A 20594-nucleotide genomic window follows, 5' to 3' on the forward strand; every position below is an offset into this window, starting at 1 on the left:
CAGGAGGCCATCCACGGTAACGGAGGGACGGCGGTGCCCACCAGCACCGGGCGGGCACATGAGTGATGGGCTGTGAAAGCTCTCCTTTTAATTACTTTTATTTTCTCAGTGAAATAGGAAGCAAAATCATTAGCTGAGAGGGACGAGGCACTGCAGGCTGGAGAATATGTGAAACAGTCATCCTGGAGAGAGGAAGAGAAATCTGAGCAGGAAGATGCAGTAAGATGACTGACAGCAGCAAAAACCCTTTATGAGGTTGCAACAGACACGTCAGCGATGTTGTGTTTTTCTCCGGCCACGTTCAGCAACAGGAGTGCATGCGTGAGTGGGCTTATTCGGGGCTGAGGACTTGGCCTGCCGAGTTCGAAGGAGAGAGCGCAGTGAAGAGCGGAGTGCGTGTGCAAGAGAGTAACGATCGCCGTGGATCGGAATCTAAGCAAGACACGGAGGGAAGATAGGATGTGAGGGGGGTGAAGAGGGTGGGAAGGGCTAGGGGTCCACAGACTAACGGTCCGGGTGGGCTCTGAGGGAGCTGGGGGACACAAGGTAGCAGAGCAGGACGCTCAAAGTGGAACTTAAAGGATGGAATAATGACTGGTGATGAGAAGATCTCAGCGTGGGAAGACAGACGGAAGGAAAGACTGGGCAGTGAGGAGGGGAGGGCAGTGAGAGGCCAGCAGAGCAGGAGGCTCATGGGGAAGGACATGAGCTCACCTGGGATGGAGACACGAGCAGAGGCGGAAGGACCCAGTGAGCCAGGAGCCCAGCCCATCAACGAACGGAGAGCGTGGCTGGCAAGAAGGTAGATTCAACAAGGAGCCATGTGCTTCCACAGGAGCGAGGAGCCTGGCCTGGGCGAACCAGCGAGGAGCAAGGACGCCCACCCTGCCTCCTGCAAGGCACAGTCTGGGGGAGTGGTACAGGTGGAGGCAGGCCAAAGAAGAGGCTGACGATGTGAGGGACTCGTCGAGGACAGGACCCGGTCTCAGGAAGCTGGGGCAAGAGCTGATCAACCTACCAAAAGTCGATTCCCACTCTGTATTTGAATCCAGAATCCAGAAAACAGGCCATCATTCATTTCTCAGGCTTCTCTGATTTTTAATAATTTCCGTTGTTGTTTGGTGAAAAACTAGCCGCAGTTAGGGATCTGATTAGATGAGCTTGTTCACCTGTGTCAGACGGTCCACAAAGACTGTCACAGAGCAGCACCCACGCCCTCTGGGACCCTCCGACCTCTGACACGCAGTGGCACACGGGTCCAGGAAAGATGAAGGAATGAACACACTCAGTTCATCTTGGAGCTTATTATCCACATCCCCAGATGTCAGTAATATTTGGGGCACATATGGTTGTGACCAGTTTGGCTTCTTTCTCCATCCATGTCTATTAATTAAACATGTCAGCTTCTTCACGAGGCCCTGCCAACATCTCGGGAAAATATTCACACTATTTGTACAAAAGGGGAGAAGAAACCTTCTCAAATGACCCTATTAACACCACCCAGCTGGAAGCTTTCTGTCCCTGGAATTCGCTCCAGCCTCAGGAACAGAAGAGCCTGCAGCTGGGTCAGAACCTGGCCTTCGAACCTCACTCACTCCACAGCAGGGACCCCCGGCTGCATCCCAAGGGACACTGGGTACCCTAAGATGTTGATGTGTGTTCTGTGAACAAAAGGCGAACATGCTGGAGGAACACCGGCTGAGCGGTGTCTTTGTTGCAAGCCCTCTCGGTTTTTCACATGCTAACTGGAGCTGCACATGTCCACGGGGGGGGCCCTGTCCAGACGCCCCCCGTCATTTCCCTGTGAAATCCTTTCGTTCCGGGAGCCTCTCTCTGGGGAAGCTTGTCTTTACAAAATGAACACCCTGCATCCTCTGAGGCCTGTCCCACACTCCTTCCAGGGGGCCTATTTTGTTCTCCCTAGCTCTGGCCTTTTGGGATGGGAGGCCACACATACCACCTGCCCCAACCTCGGGGCACAGCGGCCCCCCCGCCCCCGACTTCCTGCCCCTCCTGGTTCTGCCACAGCTGTGGCTCATGCCTCAAGCACCCGAGCCCTGCCCTGATGTTTCCAGCACTGAGCCTGGCTTGGCTGGAACCTGAGCAGGTGTGTCTCCTGGAGGACAAGTCAAGTCTGGGCTCGTCTGGGAGTCAGTGGGGCTGACCGGGAGCCGGTGCGTGAGGGGACCAAACGTTTCCTGGGAAAGAGCTCCACCTAAGGGGAGAGACAGGGGTGAGGGCACAGGTGCGGGGCCAGGAAGGAGGGGTGACGCTGAGTGGAGTGCACTGTCTGTCCCCCGGGACAGCATCACAGGAGGGAGGCGGCCAGAAAAATGGAGGGGAACGGAGAAACAGCACTCCTGCCTCCAGCATCAATCACCTCGCCAGGCAGAGCTGGCCGTGCTGGCTCCATTGTCCCGGCCATCTGTATTTTTCCTTTCGAGAATGACTTAGTACGTCCTTTGCCAATTTTTCTGTTGATCTATTTGTCCTTCTGCGTGATCTGTAAATGCTCTTTTATATACAATGACTATCAATCTTTGACCCTTTTATATGTGGCCAAGGCTTGTCCCTGGCTTCCTTCCAGGCTGTTGCTTGTCTTCTAACTACATTTACAGTGTCTTCTGATATCCTAGAGTTTTAAAGTTTTATGGAGTCTGTCTGTCTGACACAGGGGGAAGGCGGGGCAGGGGGTCCCCAATACTCTATTTTCAGATCTTGCGCTGGTCATGTGGGTGCATTGGCTTTGTGAAAATTCGCGGAGCTGTACACTGAGGATGTGTTCACTTTTCTGTATGTTATATTTCAATAAAAAATATTTTTTAAATCTGTCAGGTTTTTTTTTTCCTTTGTAACTTCTGAGTTTTTTGCTTTACCTAGAAAGATTTGCATGCTATAAAACTGTGAAAGCTTCTCCTATATTTTCTTCAAATACTTTAAAAGTTGGATTTCTTTACATTTAACTCTTAAATACCTCTGGACTTTATTTTAATGTATGATTCTATGGAGAGTTCTAACTTACTTAGCATCCACACGGGATTAACAAGACCCTTTTTCCCTTCCTTATGAGAATCTGGCATTTGTTTAACTCTCTAGGTCTGTTCCTTAGGAACCTCATAAAGGTAAAAGTGAACGATGTCACTAGATAACACTGCTTATGGTACAAATGGCCCTCATTTGCAAACTGCTTCTGGCTGGGGAAGAGCCATAAATGAATTATAAACCCCAATGGGATACCAGGCTCAGGGCTTCCTTAAGCACCATAATTCTTATAACTGGGCATGTCCCTTGTGTGAACCCTGGATTCTATACCTATGGGGGTTTTCTAAGGGACACTGGCTCCTGTGGGGCACAAGGCTTTAAGCCAGGGGAGAAGCTAGTTAGCGGATGGACGGCTGTGCGAGCGGTCACCTGCACGAACTCTGCAATGACCACTCCCTCTCCCGGAAGAGGGACAGCCGGCCCTGTCCTGTGGGCAAGTTGAGGTTTCTACCCTTCTCCTTTCTGACTAGACAAGCCAAGGGGGCCCTTGTCTGAATATTGCCAGGCACTGCCCCGGTCCACGGCACCAACACCATTTACTGAGCATCCACCCTTTTCCCTGGCTGCTTTAAATCATTGCCTTTATAATAAACTAAATTACTCCGTTGACACAAGCCATTCTGAGCCCTCTCCTCGACTGTATTGACCTTGGCCTATTACACCACTGTAACGGCTTCACGTGCGTCTTACGGTCTGATAGACCAAATGGGTCCTCGCTCATCTTTTCCAAAATCTTCTTGGCTATTTTTGCCATTCCTTTATCCTTCCAGTGTTTCCTGAGCCTCTCCTCACACAGAAAGTGTTGAGGAGACAGTACTGAGCAAGACAGACAACGCCCCTCAGATCCGTCTCCTGGGGCTACCGTGACAAGGTCCCACACACGGGGGGCTTCAAACAGCTGCAGGTTATGCTCTCACAGTTCTAGAGGCCAAAAGTCCAAAGTGCAGGTGCTGGCAGGACCCTGGTCCCTTGGGGGCTCTAGGCAGGATCCTTCCCTCCCTCTCCAGCTGCTGGTGGCCCCAGGAGTCTCTCCCTGGCTGGTGGCAGCATCACTCCAGCCTCTGCCTCTCTCTTGGCATGGCCGTCTTCCCTCTGTGTGTGTCTTCATGCAACATTCTCCCCTCTCCGTGTGTCTGTCTCTGTGTCTCCTCTTCTTATAAGGACACCAGTCCTAGTGAACAAGGGCCCGCCCTACTCCAATATAACCTCATCTTAGTTTGCATCTTAATTTTGGCTGCAAAGACCCTATTTCCAAATAATGTCACATTCAATTACCGGGGCTTAGGACTTGAACATATCTTTTTGGGGGACACAGTGCAACCCACAACATCCTGCTCCCATGGAACTTGCCTTCTCATGGTGAACAGCAGATGAGGCAAGCAAAGAATTAAGGCGCATTTCAGTGATAAATGCTACGAGGACAAGAAAACAGGTGATGGAACAGACACGGCTGGGGCACGGAGGGCCTGGGCTGGTTTGCCTAGGGTGGTCAGGGAACTCTGGCTGAAGCCACTGAGTTAGTCCTGAACGAGGAGGTGGCGGCCAGGCACAGGTCTGAGGGAGCAGCATTGCAGACAGAGGGCAGAACGGGGCAGAGACACTGAGGCAGGAACTAGCGCGTTACTCAGGGGAGGGAGCCCAGGAAATGGTGGGAGATGAGGCTGGAGAAAGAGCCAGGACAGAGCACACAGGTGTGGTCTAGGGGGATGCCGGGAGAGTGGTTAGGAGGCGGCTGCCAATCCTAGCGAGCGAGGGCAGTGGTTGGACCAGCATGTAGCAGCCACAACAGGGGAAACTGGTGGGATCCAGATATACTGTGGAGGTAGAGTGGTCTGGACTGAGCAGAGGGTTGGATGGGGTTGGGGAAAAGAGCAGGACCAGGACTACTCACAGGCTTTTGTCCTGAGCACTGGCCGCATCCACATGGGGCTGCCATTACCATTAACCCAAACGGGAGGATTAAGATAAGAATGAGTTGCGGGGGGGGGTGTCCAAGAAATACTTCACAATGAGCCTGTTACTTTTTATATCAAACTCCTGTTGGAACTGAATTGGATTTTACTCATAGATACTTCCATGTCAGGCTTAACCGGAGAAGAACCGACATCTTTACAACGCTGATGTTTCTATCCCAAGAATCTGGTACACCTTTCTTGCATTTATTTGGTGCTTCAGTAAAGTTTTATCGGTTTCTTCTTTTTCTTTTATCGCTTGTTTCTTTTTTCTTCTGACATGTTACATTAGGTTTATTCTCAGAAACTGTTGTCACTGGAGCGGAATCTCTTTTTCCTATCACATACTCTAATGATCAACTCCTGACTAATTGATTGACTAACTGATTTGACTAATGATGACTACGATGGTATATGGGACAGCCATCAATTTTTATCTGCTGAGCTTGAAAACCAGCCAGCTTATGAATTCACTAAGTCTAATGAAGCACCACACGCCAACCACCCAGCTCCAACAGTTATCAACACCTTCCCAGTCTGATTTCACCTACTCTCCCCTCTCCGCTGTGTATGTGAGCATGCGTGCATGCACGAGTGTGTCCGTCTGTCTGTCTCCCGGAGCACTGCCGAGTAAATCCCAGGTACGACGTCACCACCCTCACAGATACTTCAGGAGCCGTCTCCTGGATTTTCGAAGCGTAGAATCTTACCATCCGCACCCAAAAGACTGGAGCAAGTTCAGGAGGGGAGAAGACAGAAGCCACAGGACAGAGGACCGTCCTCGAGGCCCAGGAGAAAGGCAGTGACCAAACTAAACTCACAAAGTTCATCCCCTGAAGCTTACTAACTTCTCCTATAGGACCACTCCTCAAGGCTTTGTTCTGGGTCCATTTTCTCCATTAAGACTAAATCCTAATATGCTCTGGGAAACCCAATTTTCCTAACAGCAAACTGATCCCGAAACCTAAAGGGGAGGGTGCAGCTGAAGTCAGCAGCTGCAGCCATTCGTTCATGCAATGGCACTTCATTACAATTTCTCACTGCATGTGTGTGGTCTTAGGGAATCTGTTCCCATGTTGAAGGAGTAAGCCACAAATAGCACTTCCACAGTTGGATTAAAGTTTTGGCTTTTGTTTTTTGTTTTTTGAGGAAGATTAGCCCTGAGTTAACATCTGCTACCAATCCTCCTCTTTTTTGCTGAGGAAGACTGGCCCTGAGCTGACATCCATGCCCATCTTCCTCTACTTTATACGTGGGACGCCTACCACAGCATGGCTTGACAAGCGGTGCAACGTCCGCGCCCAGGATCCAATCGGGGGAACCCCGGGCCGCCGAAGGCAAACATGCAAACTTAACCACTGTGCCACCAGGCCCGCCCTGAATTAAAGTCTTGTCACTACCACACGAGTTAGAAAAAGGCCGTTCCTGGTCCACTTTCTCCAGGGCAGCCTCGAGTCCACACGGTGCCCTTCTGCGAAGCAGAAAAAAGTACTCCCTCTGGACAGATTCAGACACACAGTCACAGCTGGAAAGCAGGGGGAACAGGGGAGGGAATGGGAAATTCAGCCCCCCACCCCTCAGAACCTGGCAAGCAGGCAGGGCACTCCCCTGTGCTCCCATCCCAGGCTCCTGGGGGCTTTGGAATTGTCACTATTATTTTTTTTCTTAACGATTTAACTTTTTTTCCTTTTTCTCCCCAAAGCCCCCTGGTACATAGTTGTATATTCTTAGTTGTGGGTCCTTCTAGTTGTGGCATGTGGGACGCCGCTTCAACATGGCCTGATGAGTGGTGCCATGTCCGTGCCCAGGATCCAAACCTGTGAAACCCTGGGCCGCCGCAGCGGAGCGGGCGAACTTAACCACTCGGCCACGGGGCCGGCCCCAGGAATTGTCATTATTTTTAACATTCTAATGGAAATGATACCTCTTCTCCAGTCAACAAACAGCAAAACTTAAGTAAAGTTGTTACTTTTGGTTAAAATCCATCTATACTACCAGACTCTCCCAGCCCTGCCCCTAAAACACTGTTTATAGTGTGTATCTGGAGAAAGAGGCACGCAGCCCTGTGAAGCGAGAAATACAAGACCCTGTTTGTCCACTCCAGAGACAGCAAGTCTCAATAGGGAATTCCGTTCCTGCAGCGCCATAGGGGCCCTCCGGTGTTACCCACAGAGATGTGTGCTGATCACAGCTCCCCTCTCTGGGCCACGGGCTCCTCCCCTCTGGGCCACGGGCTCCTCCCCTCTGGCACATGGGCTCCTCCCCTCTGGCCCACGGGCTCCTCCCCTCCTGGTCCACACCCTCCTCCCTCCTGGTGGTCCGGGTGAAAGGACAAGTAGATACCACTACGCAGATAGACCTTTTAACAAGGGCCTGGCTAAGGCCTGGGTGGGTAGCAAGTCATTACTAAACTCCGTTTTCAAATATTCTTTTTTTTATCCATACTATTTAAATAAAAACAAACGAGCCCATTGTTGAAACAGGCCATGACACCAGTGTCACTGCTGTGTTCAGCCAGAGCACGTGGACTGCCACCACGTCCGACAGCATTCCACCACTCCCCTCTGCCAGCAGCATCCAGCTCACTCCCCAGGACCTCGGTTTGCTTAGTGGGAAGCAGGAGCTGCAGAGAGCTGTCCCCTTTGCTTAAAGAGAGTCTTTCCAACATGCAGTATTTATCAGCCATGCATAGGATTCGCAGTGAAGTTCACGCCACGACAGTCGTTAAAGCAGTCAGAGAGGGCTGGCCTCTGTGGCCGAGTGGTTAAGTTCTCGCGCTCTGGGATCCAGGGTTTCGCCAGTACCAATCCTGGGCGGGGACATGGCGCCGTTCATCAGGCCATGTTGAGGCGACCTCCCGCATGCCACAACTAGAAGGACTCACCACTAGAAATATACAACTATGTTGGGGGGGAAGGAAGGGGCTCTGGGGAGAAAAAGGAAAAATGAAATCTTTAAAGATTTTATTTTTTTTTCCTTTTTCTCCCCAAAGCCCCCCGGTACATAGTTGTGTATTCTTCGTTGTGGGTTCCTCTAGTTGTGGCATGTGGGACGCTGCCTCAGCGTGGTCTGACGAGCAGTGTCATGTCCGCGCCCCAGGATTCGAACCGACGAAACACTGGGCCGCCTGCAGCAGAGCGCGCGAACTTAACCACTCGGCCACGGGGCCAGCCCCGAAAAATGAAATCTTTAAAAAAATAAAATAAAAAACAGAAAAAACAAGAACACACATTCCCAGATATACAAACTGCCCCCTCCAGTCCAGATTATTAAAAAAAAGGTTTACAACATGATGAAAGGTAGGATTTTCAGAATGTCAATGGATATTAATAAGAATCTACTAAAGGCGCCACTGAATTAGCATAGTATATTTTAATAAATACCTTATTTTGTGTTCCTAACTTAAGCTTAAATTGTTATTGCGTTTTAAAAGTTTTTTCCTGGTTATAGGAAAGGGGCAGAATGAAGGAGAGATAATTTCATGCATTTTAATTAATTCATAAGTCTCCAATCAAAAGTGCATAGCATCACATTCCCAGGTTTAGCTCGGACTTAGATCTGAGCACTCTTAAATTTTACCTCACCAGATCATTTCTCCTAAGATTCAAATTTGGGGGTCGTTTATAATTCTAACTAGGCACATGAAGTAGGGGTATGCTTATTTGCTATGCTTAGTGTTTAAGATTTTTTGAAGACACATGGAATCTCAGAATAGGAAAGGCAGTATAGGCTGTAACTCATCTGTTTTCAGATGAGGATTCTGAGGCCTGAAGGAATTAACTAAATTCCCCCGAGATAAGGAACAGCATAAGGAGCCAAAGTCAGAAGTCAGGTCTTCTCTTTCCTGCCAAGAAGCAGGAGAGGAAACAGGTGAAGGGTTTGGAGGGGGTGTCACTGGAACATTCTGGGGTCAGACCTGATGAGAGGGAAGTAGTTTGTTTTTTCTGAGCAGAGATTACTACCGTCTATCAGTAATAAGTCAATACAAGCTGCATACAAAAAGGCAGTCGGCCAGCAGAGATAAAAAGCTGTTTATTATGCCAGGCTCACCTTCAATCTGGCCCTTTTCCTAGATCTTGACGGGTGTTGGGACCATCCCAGTCCTCTGCTGGGTCTGAGCATGAGCCAGGAACACCGTGCCCTCTCCCCACCCCGCTCCCTATTCCCACATCAACACGGACTCTAGGCGAGCACTGGTGGCCCAAGCTCTGCTCCGTGAGACCTCACACTGCTTAACAGGATACAGGGAAAGTCCGTCTTCATTTCTTATCACCTCTTGTGCCCTGAGCATTGCCTCAGACCTTGTCAAGGAGCAGAAATGGCAGAAGATGAGCCCTGTTCTCGGGGAGCATGTGGTTTCATTGAAACACACAAGAAAGAGTCCGAGAGTAGAGCACAGCAGCTCGGCGTCAGGCTGGACAAGGGTTCCCGGAGGTCAGGGAGAGGGCTCCATCACGCCCCATCCTCAGGGAAGGGGGGAGGCAGGCCAGAAGCGGCACAGATGCAGGAATAGAATCATTACCAGCTCCTATGATATTACAGAGCCTCTGCAGGAGAGTCCCCTGTCCTGGAAAAAGTGCCTTAAAATTAAATTCCGACTTGCTTCTTTGTACTTTGCAACGGCTCCCGTGAACTGGGCCACTGGAAGGAGCTGCCTGCCCGCCCTCCCTAGGCAACATGCTGAGTGATGACTCCGCCCGGAGTCATCTTCTGAACCAGGAAGCTTTACAAGCAAATGGCAACCCTCCAGTTTCATATGCCAACAGCGCAGACTGCCACCTGCCCCAGACCCGGCCAGACACACCCAGCCTGTCTGGACCGGGCCCTTTTAAGGCGCCTGGCTCACAACAGGGACCCAGTGCCCACCTCAGGTGCAAAGCACGGTTCTGTCCAGAGCTACCCCCAGCCCCTCAGAACAGGTCAACAGAAGACAGGAAGCTACATTCCTAGGCGGCGCCCATCACTGACACGGGAACCTCTCCCCACTCAAAATCAAGGAGATTTTCGAGATGACACCAGTCTAACACGTTAGCTGTTGGGCAGTCCTCCGTTCAGAAGCACGTCCACGGGGAGCCTGGTGTCTCGTTGCTGCCTCTATGCAGAGACACCTGGCACTTTCTTCAGCGCCTGGAGTCTGCTTCCGGCTCTATCCTAGGTGGGGACGCCCACGCAAAAGGATAAGACCCCACGCAAGGACTGAAGCCCACACACTTCTCTTGAAGATTTCCCCTTTGCAATGTCACGTGCACTGCTCAGAAAAGGGGGCGACCGCTTCCCTATGCCTGAACGCTCCTCTGTAAAAAAACTGTGCCAAGGGAACACGCGTACACTGCTGGTGCGAATGCAAACTGATGCAGCCACTATGGAAAACAGTATGGAGATGTCTCAAAAAATTGAAAATAGAAATACCATATGACCCAGCCATCCCACTACTGGGTATATCTACCTGATGGTGTTCAGGGCAGGCTGCCCCAAGATGCGCCACTCTGGTATGTGGATTATTTTGAGCTCAAGACGATAAAGGCGGCTCAGACTCAGCAAGAACATTTGACCTTTCCCCCCAACTGCCTAAAAGAAATTTAAAATAAAGGCCTATCCCCAGGACAGGTCATCATTATAGACAACCTTGGGTTCCGGTAGACTGGGAGGATCCTTGCTAAGACCACTCTTATCAAAGTTCTATTTACCAAACATTTGCTTTTCCATTTCCATGTGAGTTGCCTTCCTCCTCTTCGAAGCCCCAAACCACTACCCCAAACGTCCTCCTTGTCTGTAGCTGAAGATGTTTAAATAGGTAGCCTCGGCCAGTTGGCTGAGTTGCTCAGTTTTCCTGGGCCTCTCCCATGTATACATGTTATAAAGCTTTGTTTAATTTTCTCCTGTTATTCTGTCTCATGTGAATTTAATTCATTGTCTGGCCAGAAGGACCCAGAGCGGGTAGAAGAAATGTCTTCCTCCCCTACATACCCAAACAACTTGAAATCAACAATCCAAAGTGACCTGCGCACCCCTATGTTCATTGCAAGACATGGAAGCAGTCCAAGTGTCCAGCGACCAATGATTGGATAAAAAAGATGTGGCATAAATATATACAACAGAATACTACTCAGCCAGAAAAGAAGACAAAATCAGCCCATGTGCAACAACACGGATGGACCTGCAGGGTATAATGTTAAGAGAAATAAGCCAGACCGAGAAAGACAAACACCAGATGATGTCACTCATATGTGGAAGATAAACAAACACATGGACAAAGAGAACAGTTCACTGGTTACCAGGGGAAGAGGGTGGGGGTTGGGCACAGGGGGTGAAGGGGAGCACGCATGTGGTGACAGACAAGAAATAATGTACAACTGAAATCTCACATTGATGTAAACTATTATTAACTCAATAAAAAAACAAAAAACTGTGCCAGATGAAAATCCAGTCGTGATCAGGATGTTGTATTCATGGATGCTACGCACACCAACAACCCTCACCTTCACTGACTACACGTGTGTTTTGAAACCCAAAATAAGCCCAGAGATGGTGGGGACAAAACTAGTCTTTTTCACACACCATCAAATTTTCTTTTTTCTACAAATGAGATTTTATTGAACACTAGTCTCTGGAGCCTCCTAACCTTGTTCAAATCACGGCTCTGCCACTAACTAGAGGTAGAACCTGAACCAACTAAATTTTAGGAGATTCGTTTTTCACAAAAAATACTAGGGCTGGGGGGGTGGGGGTGACCCTGTGGCCTAATGGTTAAATTCGTTGTGCTCTGCTTTAGTGACCCAGGTTTGGTTCCTGGGTGCAAACCTACACTGCTCTGTTGGTAGCCATGCTGTGGTGGTGACCCACATACAACATAAAGGAAGACTGTTAGCTCAGGGCAAATCTTCCTCAGCAAAAAAAATTTAAAAAAATAAAAAAAAATTTTCTCCTTAAAAAACAAATACAGGGATGGGTGACAGAGAATTAAAATATACTGATAACTATCAACATCAAGTCACAGGTCCATGGAGATTCGTGCATCCTTCCACTTTTGTGTACATTTGAAATTTTTCACAATTATAAGTTAAAAGAAAAGTTTTTGAGTCACACAGCCTGATGAGATCTGAAATCAGGGTCTTCCCGGTGACTTCCCAGGTTTCCCCGGTCAGGAGCCTAGAGCCCCCACGTGGCCCCGCCTGCACTTCACTCTATTCAGGATTGATAGATGCCCCTCATTTGATTCTCTCAGATGCTCTTAAGTAGCTCAAACTTCAAGTCACTGAGCACATAAATCCGAGCCACGAAGCCTGAGAAAGTGGCAAAGGCACAGCCCAGACAAAGCCTTGCTCAGCTCCATGGCCATCGCTCTAACAAAGCGCGACACTGTGGCCTCTGTACAAACACAGCAGCTGGGACTTCCCAGGCCCGAGGTTTACATAGAACCTTCTCCCCGCCAAGTTCAAAGTAATTTAGGGACACTCACTAATTAATTTCATTAAGTCTCAAGAGCCACCTTCCCACCCCCGCTCCCGGCTGCCAGTTACAGCAGGCACAGCTGGGGGAGGGAGAGACCGGGTTCCACATGCTCACAAACAGATGTGCAAACCCAGGGACACGCACGGCCACCCTCGGGGCGGGGGGGGGGGGGACGGGCAGCGGTGCTTGGAGAACACTGAACCTCAGAGCATTGGTGCTGCCTCTGAAAATGAATAAAACCCATGGACAACTGGCCCATTGCCCTTCATCTGGTCCACACTCGGTCTCAAAGAGACAAAGAGAAAGGCAGCAAGTACTTTTCGTTCCCATGTGCAAAGAAGAGAACATCTGTATGCTCACTTTGGACTGGGGACCACGGGGAACTGTCACCAGCTATGGCTTGTCCCCTCTACTTGAGAAGCCTCCGACTGTTGAACCAGGTCACCGAGAAAACTTGATAAAAACCTTTGAAATGGGTGCCAATGTTTGGTTTTCTGCCTCTGGAATTCTTGTTTCCACTGACCCACATTAAAGATAGATTCTCAACCGAATTCTTTTTTTAGAAGCAGGAATTTGGCAGTATTCTTTCCGTAAGCCTCCTGCTAGCAGGCTGGATGGCAGGCGTGGACACTGTCTGCAGAATCGTGTTGCAACAGAAGGACTATGCCCAGCAATCAACAACCAGGACCATCAGTTTTTCTCAAAGCCAGTTCAAGCCCCCGACTCTCTCTGAGCACCGCCTGCAAACGCTAAGCGATTGTGAGCCCTGCCAGCAAGAGGCCTTTTCAATCAGGATCCTTATAGGGTAAAACGTGCCTTGAAGAGCTGTGTGTATGCTTGTAGGGCCCACCTAACTCTCCCGCTGGTCCACATAAAGGCAGCAGCGTGCATCTGCCACAGAGCCGGGCAGAATTTAGGACCACTCAGCGGCTAAGGAGAAACCACTGCCCACATGGGAATAAACCCTCGACTTAAGTGTCCTTGGCCTCTCACTCCTCCCCGGGGAGACCCATCACAGGAAACCACAGCTGAGGTGAAAAGGAAGCCGCTCCCAACCTTGAACCTCATGGAAAGGGTGACTGGTCAGGACTGTGCCACCAGCTATGCTGGCTGCCCCAGGAGTACGGTCCCACACAAAGTAGAGATTGCAACCTTCTGGATAAAAATGAAAGCACTCTTAACCTTCTTGAGGAAAGAAAAGCAAAGAAGCTAGCACTTTGGAACACACGTGGGAATTCCAAGTGCAGAGCCGTTCTATCCAATGGTGACACGTTGAGTCTATTTTAAAAGTTTGAGACAACAACTTTCTAGGAACAGAAGGCTCTTACAATCCTTCTGTGGGCCAGCAATACCACCAAATGCGACAGCTGCTTTTTAAAAATAGTTTCATTTCATTGCAATTGAGAAAAACAGACTTTAAAAATCAAGGATTCAGGGGGCTGGCCCCGTGGCAGAGTGGTTAAGTTCGCGTGCTCCGCTGCAGGCGGCCCAGTGTTTCGTTGGTTCGAATCCTGGGCGCGGACATGGCACTGCTCATCAGACCACGCTGAGGCAGCGTCCCAGATGACACAACTAGAGGGACCCACAACGAAGAATATACAACTATGTACCGGGGGGCTTTGGGGAGAAAAAGGAAAAAATTAAAAAATCTTTTAAAAAAAAAAATCAAGGATTCAGCCCAAGGTCCACCAAAAAATGAACGCTAGGTTAAGTAACAAATGTGAACCGCACAAGAAGCGAAGACCCGCCAACCTCTTTCATTGCACCGTCTGTTCCAGAATCCAGCGTATTGTAATCACCAACGTGATGTGCACGCATCACAGCCCAAACTTAATTTCCTAATGGAAAATATGCTTTATATCACTTTCAATAAGCACTTTTAAATCTTCAGTTTTGAAAAAGCCTTTTTCTCCACGTGGCTTCAAAGGAACTTGGAAATGTCTATGAACCTTGCTCTAACATTGGGGTAAGCCACCTGAAGGATGTTCTAATCTCTTTGATGAAGCAGTGGTTTTGTACCATGAAATTAACGTCTTGGCTCTGATAAATGTGGTATGAAGTAGACATCTGAAATGGAATGGAAATCTCTGCCATTTTCCTTCAGGACCTTAGCAAATGACCAAACTTGGACGTTTCGGGACAGAACACAAATGGGAATAATCTGATAATAATTTAAGCCATGATTCACTGCACACTTTTGGAGCTCAGAAGACTAGAAAACAATTGTTTCAGTAACCAAGTGACTCAAAACAAACCAGCTAACTATATGCTAATGAAACGATGAGGGAAGTGGAAATAGAAGAAATAGTCCTTCCAAGACGGGGATGCTAATTGAAGAATCGATGCATACCAATGAGGAAAAAGGACTTGAGACCTTTATAAAGTGTTGTGGGAGCAGCGCCCTAGTCATCCACCAACTGAAGGACAAGTGACCCTCCTCTGCTTTTTGCTCACTTGGGTGTCACCTAGGCTCTCCTCGTGAACATTAACCACAAAACTAAGAGCAGGGTGATTGGTGATTCCAGGAGGCCATGCGTTATACGACATCACAGAAAGAGCCACACAGGAGTCAGAGACAGCCGTGTCACCCTGGGTAAGCAGCTGTCTTAGCCTCCTCAGCCCTCAATTTACTCATCTGTAGTCTGACGATAAAAGAAAAAAAAAGCTCTTTTGTAGAACTGTAAAAATTAATTAAATGAGATTGTCTCTAAGGCCAGTCCCGAGACTTCCTGAAGCCCGTATGTGAGGTATACTGGCTTGACATCTGGCTTCGAATATCCCCAGCACAAATGCGGAGTCATCCTCCAGGTTCTAGACTTTGCAGCACCGACGCTAATGGGCCAAGCATTTACAAGACGCGGAGGTGCCATCAGCGGTTTCTCCTGAGTCTGTCCTGGAGCTTTTCTCCCGGTCCCCTCCCGGAGTGAGGCTAGCCAACACAAGCGACCGCCAATCACTGGTGTCCTCAACGGGTGCAAAAGAAAAAGGGCGCCAGGCACACGGTCGGGCCGGCTCCTAAGTCATCGCCCACGGATCGTCGTCAATCTGTAACGCGTCCCGGCGGAGCGCGGCGCATAAAAGGCCACAGCCGGTTCTCCACCGACAGACCAGAGCCCTCGGCCGGGCGCGCAGATGGCAGACCACCGGCGAGGGGCTGCGGGCCGCCGTGCGCACTGGGCCCAGCCAGAAGCGCACTCTGGCGTCGCCGGCGTCACTTCATTCAAACAAACCACCCCCCATGCCTCCCGCTCCCGGCGCACGACCCCCATGCCCCGCTGTCCCCGCGCCACCGGGGAGCGGTCACCTCGGGGAAGGGAGGTGCCCGTTTCTCTAAGTCTCAGCAGAGGCAGTCGCTCTGTCCTCTGGGCGGCCCTCCCCGCGGGCAGGAGACGAGGGCGCGCGGCGGGGTCGCGGCCCGGAGCCCCGGGCGGCGCCGACTCACCGAGCGTGGCCACCGTGCCGGCCTCGAAGAGCAGGCAGTCCCCGCGGCCGCGCGCCTCCAGCAGGACGCTGCTGTCCCCCGACGCCTCCAGCCGCCCGAGCAGCCGCAGCCCTTTGCTCAGAGCCATGGGCGCGGGCCGCGTCCGCCCGAGGGCGCACAGCCCGCCACGGCTCGGCGCGCGCCTCCCGCAACTTCCAGGACTTTCACTTTGCGCCCCTGCTCGCGCCGGGCGCAGGCTCCTCCCCGGCCGCCTCCCCGCCCTCGCCGCGCCGCCCCGGGCAGGTGAGGGCGCCTCCCGCCGCCCGCTCCCAGCCGCGCTCCGCCAAGGCGCCGCGCTCCCCCCAGCGGCGAGGCCGCTGCAGCCCGGCCGGGGCGCGGCCCCAAGGGCGCACGGGCTCCCCGGCGTCGGCCCCGCGCGGCCCGGGCGCATCCAGGGGAAGTGCCCCCGGCGCCGGGCGGCCGCCAGGGAGGGGGATTCCACACATTCCTGGGCGCGGAGGAGGATGCTGGCCTCGGGGGGCCCCCAATGGCCTGGAAACGCAACAGGACGCCCGCGGCCTTATATGGGCAGCCCGGGCCTGGCCGGCGGTGGGGCTGGAAACCTGCCTCCCCACTCCCGCAAGGGGCGCTGCGCCTCCCTCGCTCTCTGCTTCTGCGACCCTGGGCAGGCACGTCGACTCTGTGCCTCAGTTACCCTGCGGGGAAAGCGGGATTAATAACTGGACCAACTTGATAAGGTGGTGGTGAGGATCGAGTTAATTCGCGTAAAGGGCTAGTGAGTGGCTGGCCAGTGGAAAGTGTTCAGTAAATGTTGCCTTTTACCAGCTTTCTATACGTGATGGCGTTGCGGTCCACTGTCCACACCAGGCAGAATTTTGGAATTGTCTCGGACAGAACCGAGACCGTGACCTCTACACCTGCCACTGACCATGTGACCCTGAGTTCTCTGAGCCCGCTCTCCTCACCTCTCGAATGGAGACAGGACCTGTCCCACCGGCTTACAGGGTGGGTGCGGGGTCAGAGGAGTTAAGGGCTGAACCCTTGGCAATAACAAGCAGGGGCAACTGTGAGGTGCTGGCTGGCGCGGGAGCGAGGGGGGCTCTTGCGCTCTCCCTGCCTGCCTGTGTCCTTTCCCCTGCAACTTGCAATCCCTCCTCCCCCTCTGCTGAGTATGGCCCTTGACTTAAGGGCAGATACTACAATAGGCCAGTTCGTGCTCATGGCCTGTGGACACCAGCTCGTATCGGTGCATCGTCCATTGGAGTATGTGGCCCACCAAGGATGACCTCGCAATAGGTAATGGGAGGCGGGGCCCCTTTTGGCGCTGCGCTCTAGCCCACATGTCAGGCCTAGTCGGCAGGGAAGGGGTGTGGAATGGGATGTCTAGGCTTACCTGCAGTCGCCCTTGTGGTGGGTTTGGAGGTTTCGTTTCCTTCTCCCATAATGGGTATGTGTGGAGGGCCCCAGAGACCTCCCTCAGGGTGCTTCCCTCTGGCCCTCAAGCCAATCTGGTTCGTCTCTCCCACCCCATTCTGCTCACGCTGAGAGCGAGAAGACTGTGGGCCAAGTGTGTCTCCTGGGCATGTTCCAGAAGGAACAGGATACTGCACTGCCCTTGCGCACATTCAGGAGTGACCCAAAATGACCAGACTTTCCATCCTCTGTGGACAACCTCCCAGGTGATGATCTGGAGAAAAAAGTAAATGTAACAACCAGCAGAGACTCATATCATTCTTGAGCCTTCTGCGCCCTTGCTCGCAAATTCAACTGCGATGTGGTAGATATCACAGGTATGATGCTCAAGACTGTCCAAACAGTTTCTTTCTTTGTGAAATGGAGATGTTACTTCCTCATGAGAACAGCGTACCCATTTAATGAGGCACAGTAGACTTTGGCCCCCTTTTCCTTTCCTTTTAAACTCGAAGCTCACTTCTTCCAGGAAGCCTTCCTAGAATGCTGAGGTTCCAGATAATAGCGTTTATCGACGCTCAGATTCACAGATGTACACTTCTGCTCTCACTTGCTCGTGTGTTGCTTGAGAAGTGTTTTTATATTTCTTCTCTTAGCCCTGATTCACAAATTAGTAAAATCTTAGGCAGGGGACCAGGTCTTTTATCTTATCTCTCTCCCTCTTTCCTGCTTTCCCTCACATCACATAATTTAAAGCTTTGCTCAGTGGCATGCTGTATATATTTTAGAAATTTTCCTACAGTCAAGACCAGCACTTAAGCTTTACAGCTTATAGAATCTAAGACACAATCCACTGGAAAGATGAACCACTATTTTATGTAACACTGAGAGAGAAAAAAAAATGCTTCCAATTAAACTATTTAATTAAATTTTGAGCTCTGCCCTAATTGCAGCCATGTTACAATGTGCATCTTAGACTCAATGAACTGCAGCGGCCGTCCCCCTGTCTCTGAGAACTGGCTGAATGAGCTGAGCGTGCTGGGTTTTCAGGTCGCCGCCCTGTGGTTCGGGGTGGGACGGTCAACATGGATGGCAGATGAAGCACCATCCTTATATACACACTGCCCTGACAGGCCGAGGGTCACCCGGGTGCTGGCACAGTTGGCAGATGGAGAGAGTAACAGATTTTCAGATATTCAGGAAAAAGGTCAGCTTTGGTACCTAAACCGTGAGTGGCATCTGGGAAAAGAAGTGGACCCATCTGAGTGGGCAAGTTTGGGCACACCCCACTCCTGAGATGGAGACCTCCTGGAGGGCCTGTGATGGGAAGAGAAGGAGGTGAGGAGGGAAGGAAAGCCATCTCCATCAGCCCAGAGCTGACCACCGCGGGACATCCAACTTGGCTGCCGCGTGGGGAGTCAGTCTGGCCCGGGGAGCCAGGGAGCGCAGCTAGTTATGGAAGCAGAGAGAAATCAGGGAGACCTTTGGAGTAAATGAAAGGCTGGATTCGGTGCCTGATTGCTGGAGAGGCAAAAAGAGCAGTAAGGAGTCAGAAAGGAGCCCAGCCTTTAGAGAATGGGCTGCAGTGGCACCATCCACAGAGACGGGAGCAGTGGGTGGGGGTGCTGGTGTGACCAGAAACAGAAACTGGGGGTGGGGACGTGGGTCTGGTTCCAGTCGTGCTGAGTTTAAGATGAGGAGGGTCACCCAGTGGGAAAGGCCAGAAATGAAGAGAGGAGGCCGCGAGGCAGCAGCTCTCTGAAGGGGAGTGGAGACAGGCCAGAGAGGCTGGTGTCTAACCCTGGGAGGGGAAGAAGGAAAAGCCGAGAAAGAAGCAGCCTGGGAGATTGGAGAAGCCAAGGGTGTGGCCAGCGAGAGCTCTGGGAAGCAGGGAGTGGCCAGTGGTTTGAGAACCTCAGAAAGGTCTCTGAGTTCTCAGGAAAGATCTCTGGTTGGTGGGAAGGTTATGGTGACCTTTGAGCTGGCAGTTTTATTAGAGGGCTGGGCAAAAGAGGCAGCTTGCAGGGGCTGGCCCCGTGGCCGAGTGGTTAAGTTCGCGCGCTCCGCTGCAGGCGGCCCAGTGTTTCGTTGGTTCGAATCCTGGGCGTGGACATGGCACTGCTCATCAGACCACGCTGAGGCAGCGTCCCACATGCCACAACTAGAAGGACCCACAACGAAGAATATACAACTATGTACTGGGGGGCGTTGGGGAGAAAAAGAAAAAAATAAAATCTTTAAAAAAAAAAAAAAAGAGGCAGCTTGCAAAGAATTCAGGAAGAAATGCAGGCAGTAAGCGTGGTCTGCCAGTTCTCGCAGCCCAGCTGGGAGAAACACAAAATAAATATGATAGCAGGCAGAGGGGACAGTGGGGACCTTTCTAGGACAGGCCAGCCTGCTTGTGTCAGAAGGCCAGCAGCAAAGGAACAGAGAAAGAGAAATAAAGATGCTGCCGCGTGGAAAGGAAGTGTCCTGTGTCTAGAGATGAGCATATCCCCCAAACGCAGGTGGTAGGATCAGCTCTTTAGAGGGAGGAGGGGCTGATGGGAGGGTGGGAGTGGAGACAGCAACCAGGGGGCAAAGGGACAGTGCCTGCTGAGAAGGGGGAAGCGGGGGCCCATCCTTCTGGAGGCCTGGCCCTTGATGAATTCCCAATAAGCAAAAAAAGGTGGGAATGGGAGCTGAGGAGAGCGGAAAAAGCCCAGAATGTCTGCGGTGGCGCGGGGTATCTAGAAGTCATGTTCAAAAATCCTTGGGGCCTGAGAAGGTAATGGAATCCTAGGCCCAGGGGCAGCCTTGGCTGATCGTCTCCCTTGTCTCCATCCTGTCGGCTCTACCTTAAAAATATACCTGGGGTCTGACCACTGTTGGCCTCCCCGTTGTTTTCGGTTTGATGCCCTGTGACATAGGCTCTGAGCTGGGGACTTGCCTGCAGGAGATCACTGGGGTGGGCTCTCGGGCCCACAGCCTCGAGGGAGGGAGAGAGAAGAAGTTGAACTTCGAATCAGGCCCCATGGATCCCTCTGGACACCCAGAGTGGGGTGGCCCCGGAGGTGTTCTGAATGCAGTCTTTGCCTCTGAGTAGGGTGTCACCTGGGTGCAGGAGCAGCATCCAGTGCTGGGAGAATGACCGCCTCCCTCCACCGTAGCACCCGCTGTCTCACCTGCCCTGAAATCGTGAGCCTGGAACTCGTCACCCTCCCCACTGGCCTGGTCAGCAGCCACACTCAGCGGAAGCCCGTCCCCACCGCGCCCCACAGCCCTGCATGCCTTGGCGCCTTCCTCCTGATGCCATC

The 20594-nt window shown here is 51.5% G+C and overlaps 1 protein-coding gene across 4 annotated transcripts in view; it reads right to left on the bottom strand.

Annotated features, from left to right (window-relative positions):
• SYNJ2 (synaptojanin 2) overlaps positions 1-16320 on the bottom strand; it is a 99435-nt gene extending 83115 nt beyond the window's left edge. The window contains exon 1 of one of the 4 annotated variants that reach the window (XM_014846953.3): positions 15889-16317. In XM_014846953.3, the coding sequence (XP_014702439.3) occupies positions 15889-16015 (127 nt within the window). In that variant the 5' untranslated portion in view covers positions 16016-16317. Of the gene's footprint in view, positions 1-15888 lie in introns of all 4 variants that reach the window. The other 3 variants (XM_014846952.3, XM_014846951.3, XM_070484096.1) reach the window with 3 other exon arrangements.
• Between the last annotated feature and the right edge of the window lie 4274 nt (positions 16321-20594).

The sequence above is a fragment of the Equus asinus genome, chromosome 1 (genome assembly GCF_041296235.1).
Source record: "Equus asinus isolate D_3611 breed Donkey chromosome 1, EquAss-T2T_v2, whole genome shotgun sequence".
Lineage (NCBI taxonomy): Eukaryota > Metazoa > Chordata > Mammalia > Perissodactyla > Equidae > Equus > Equus asinus.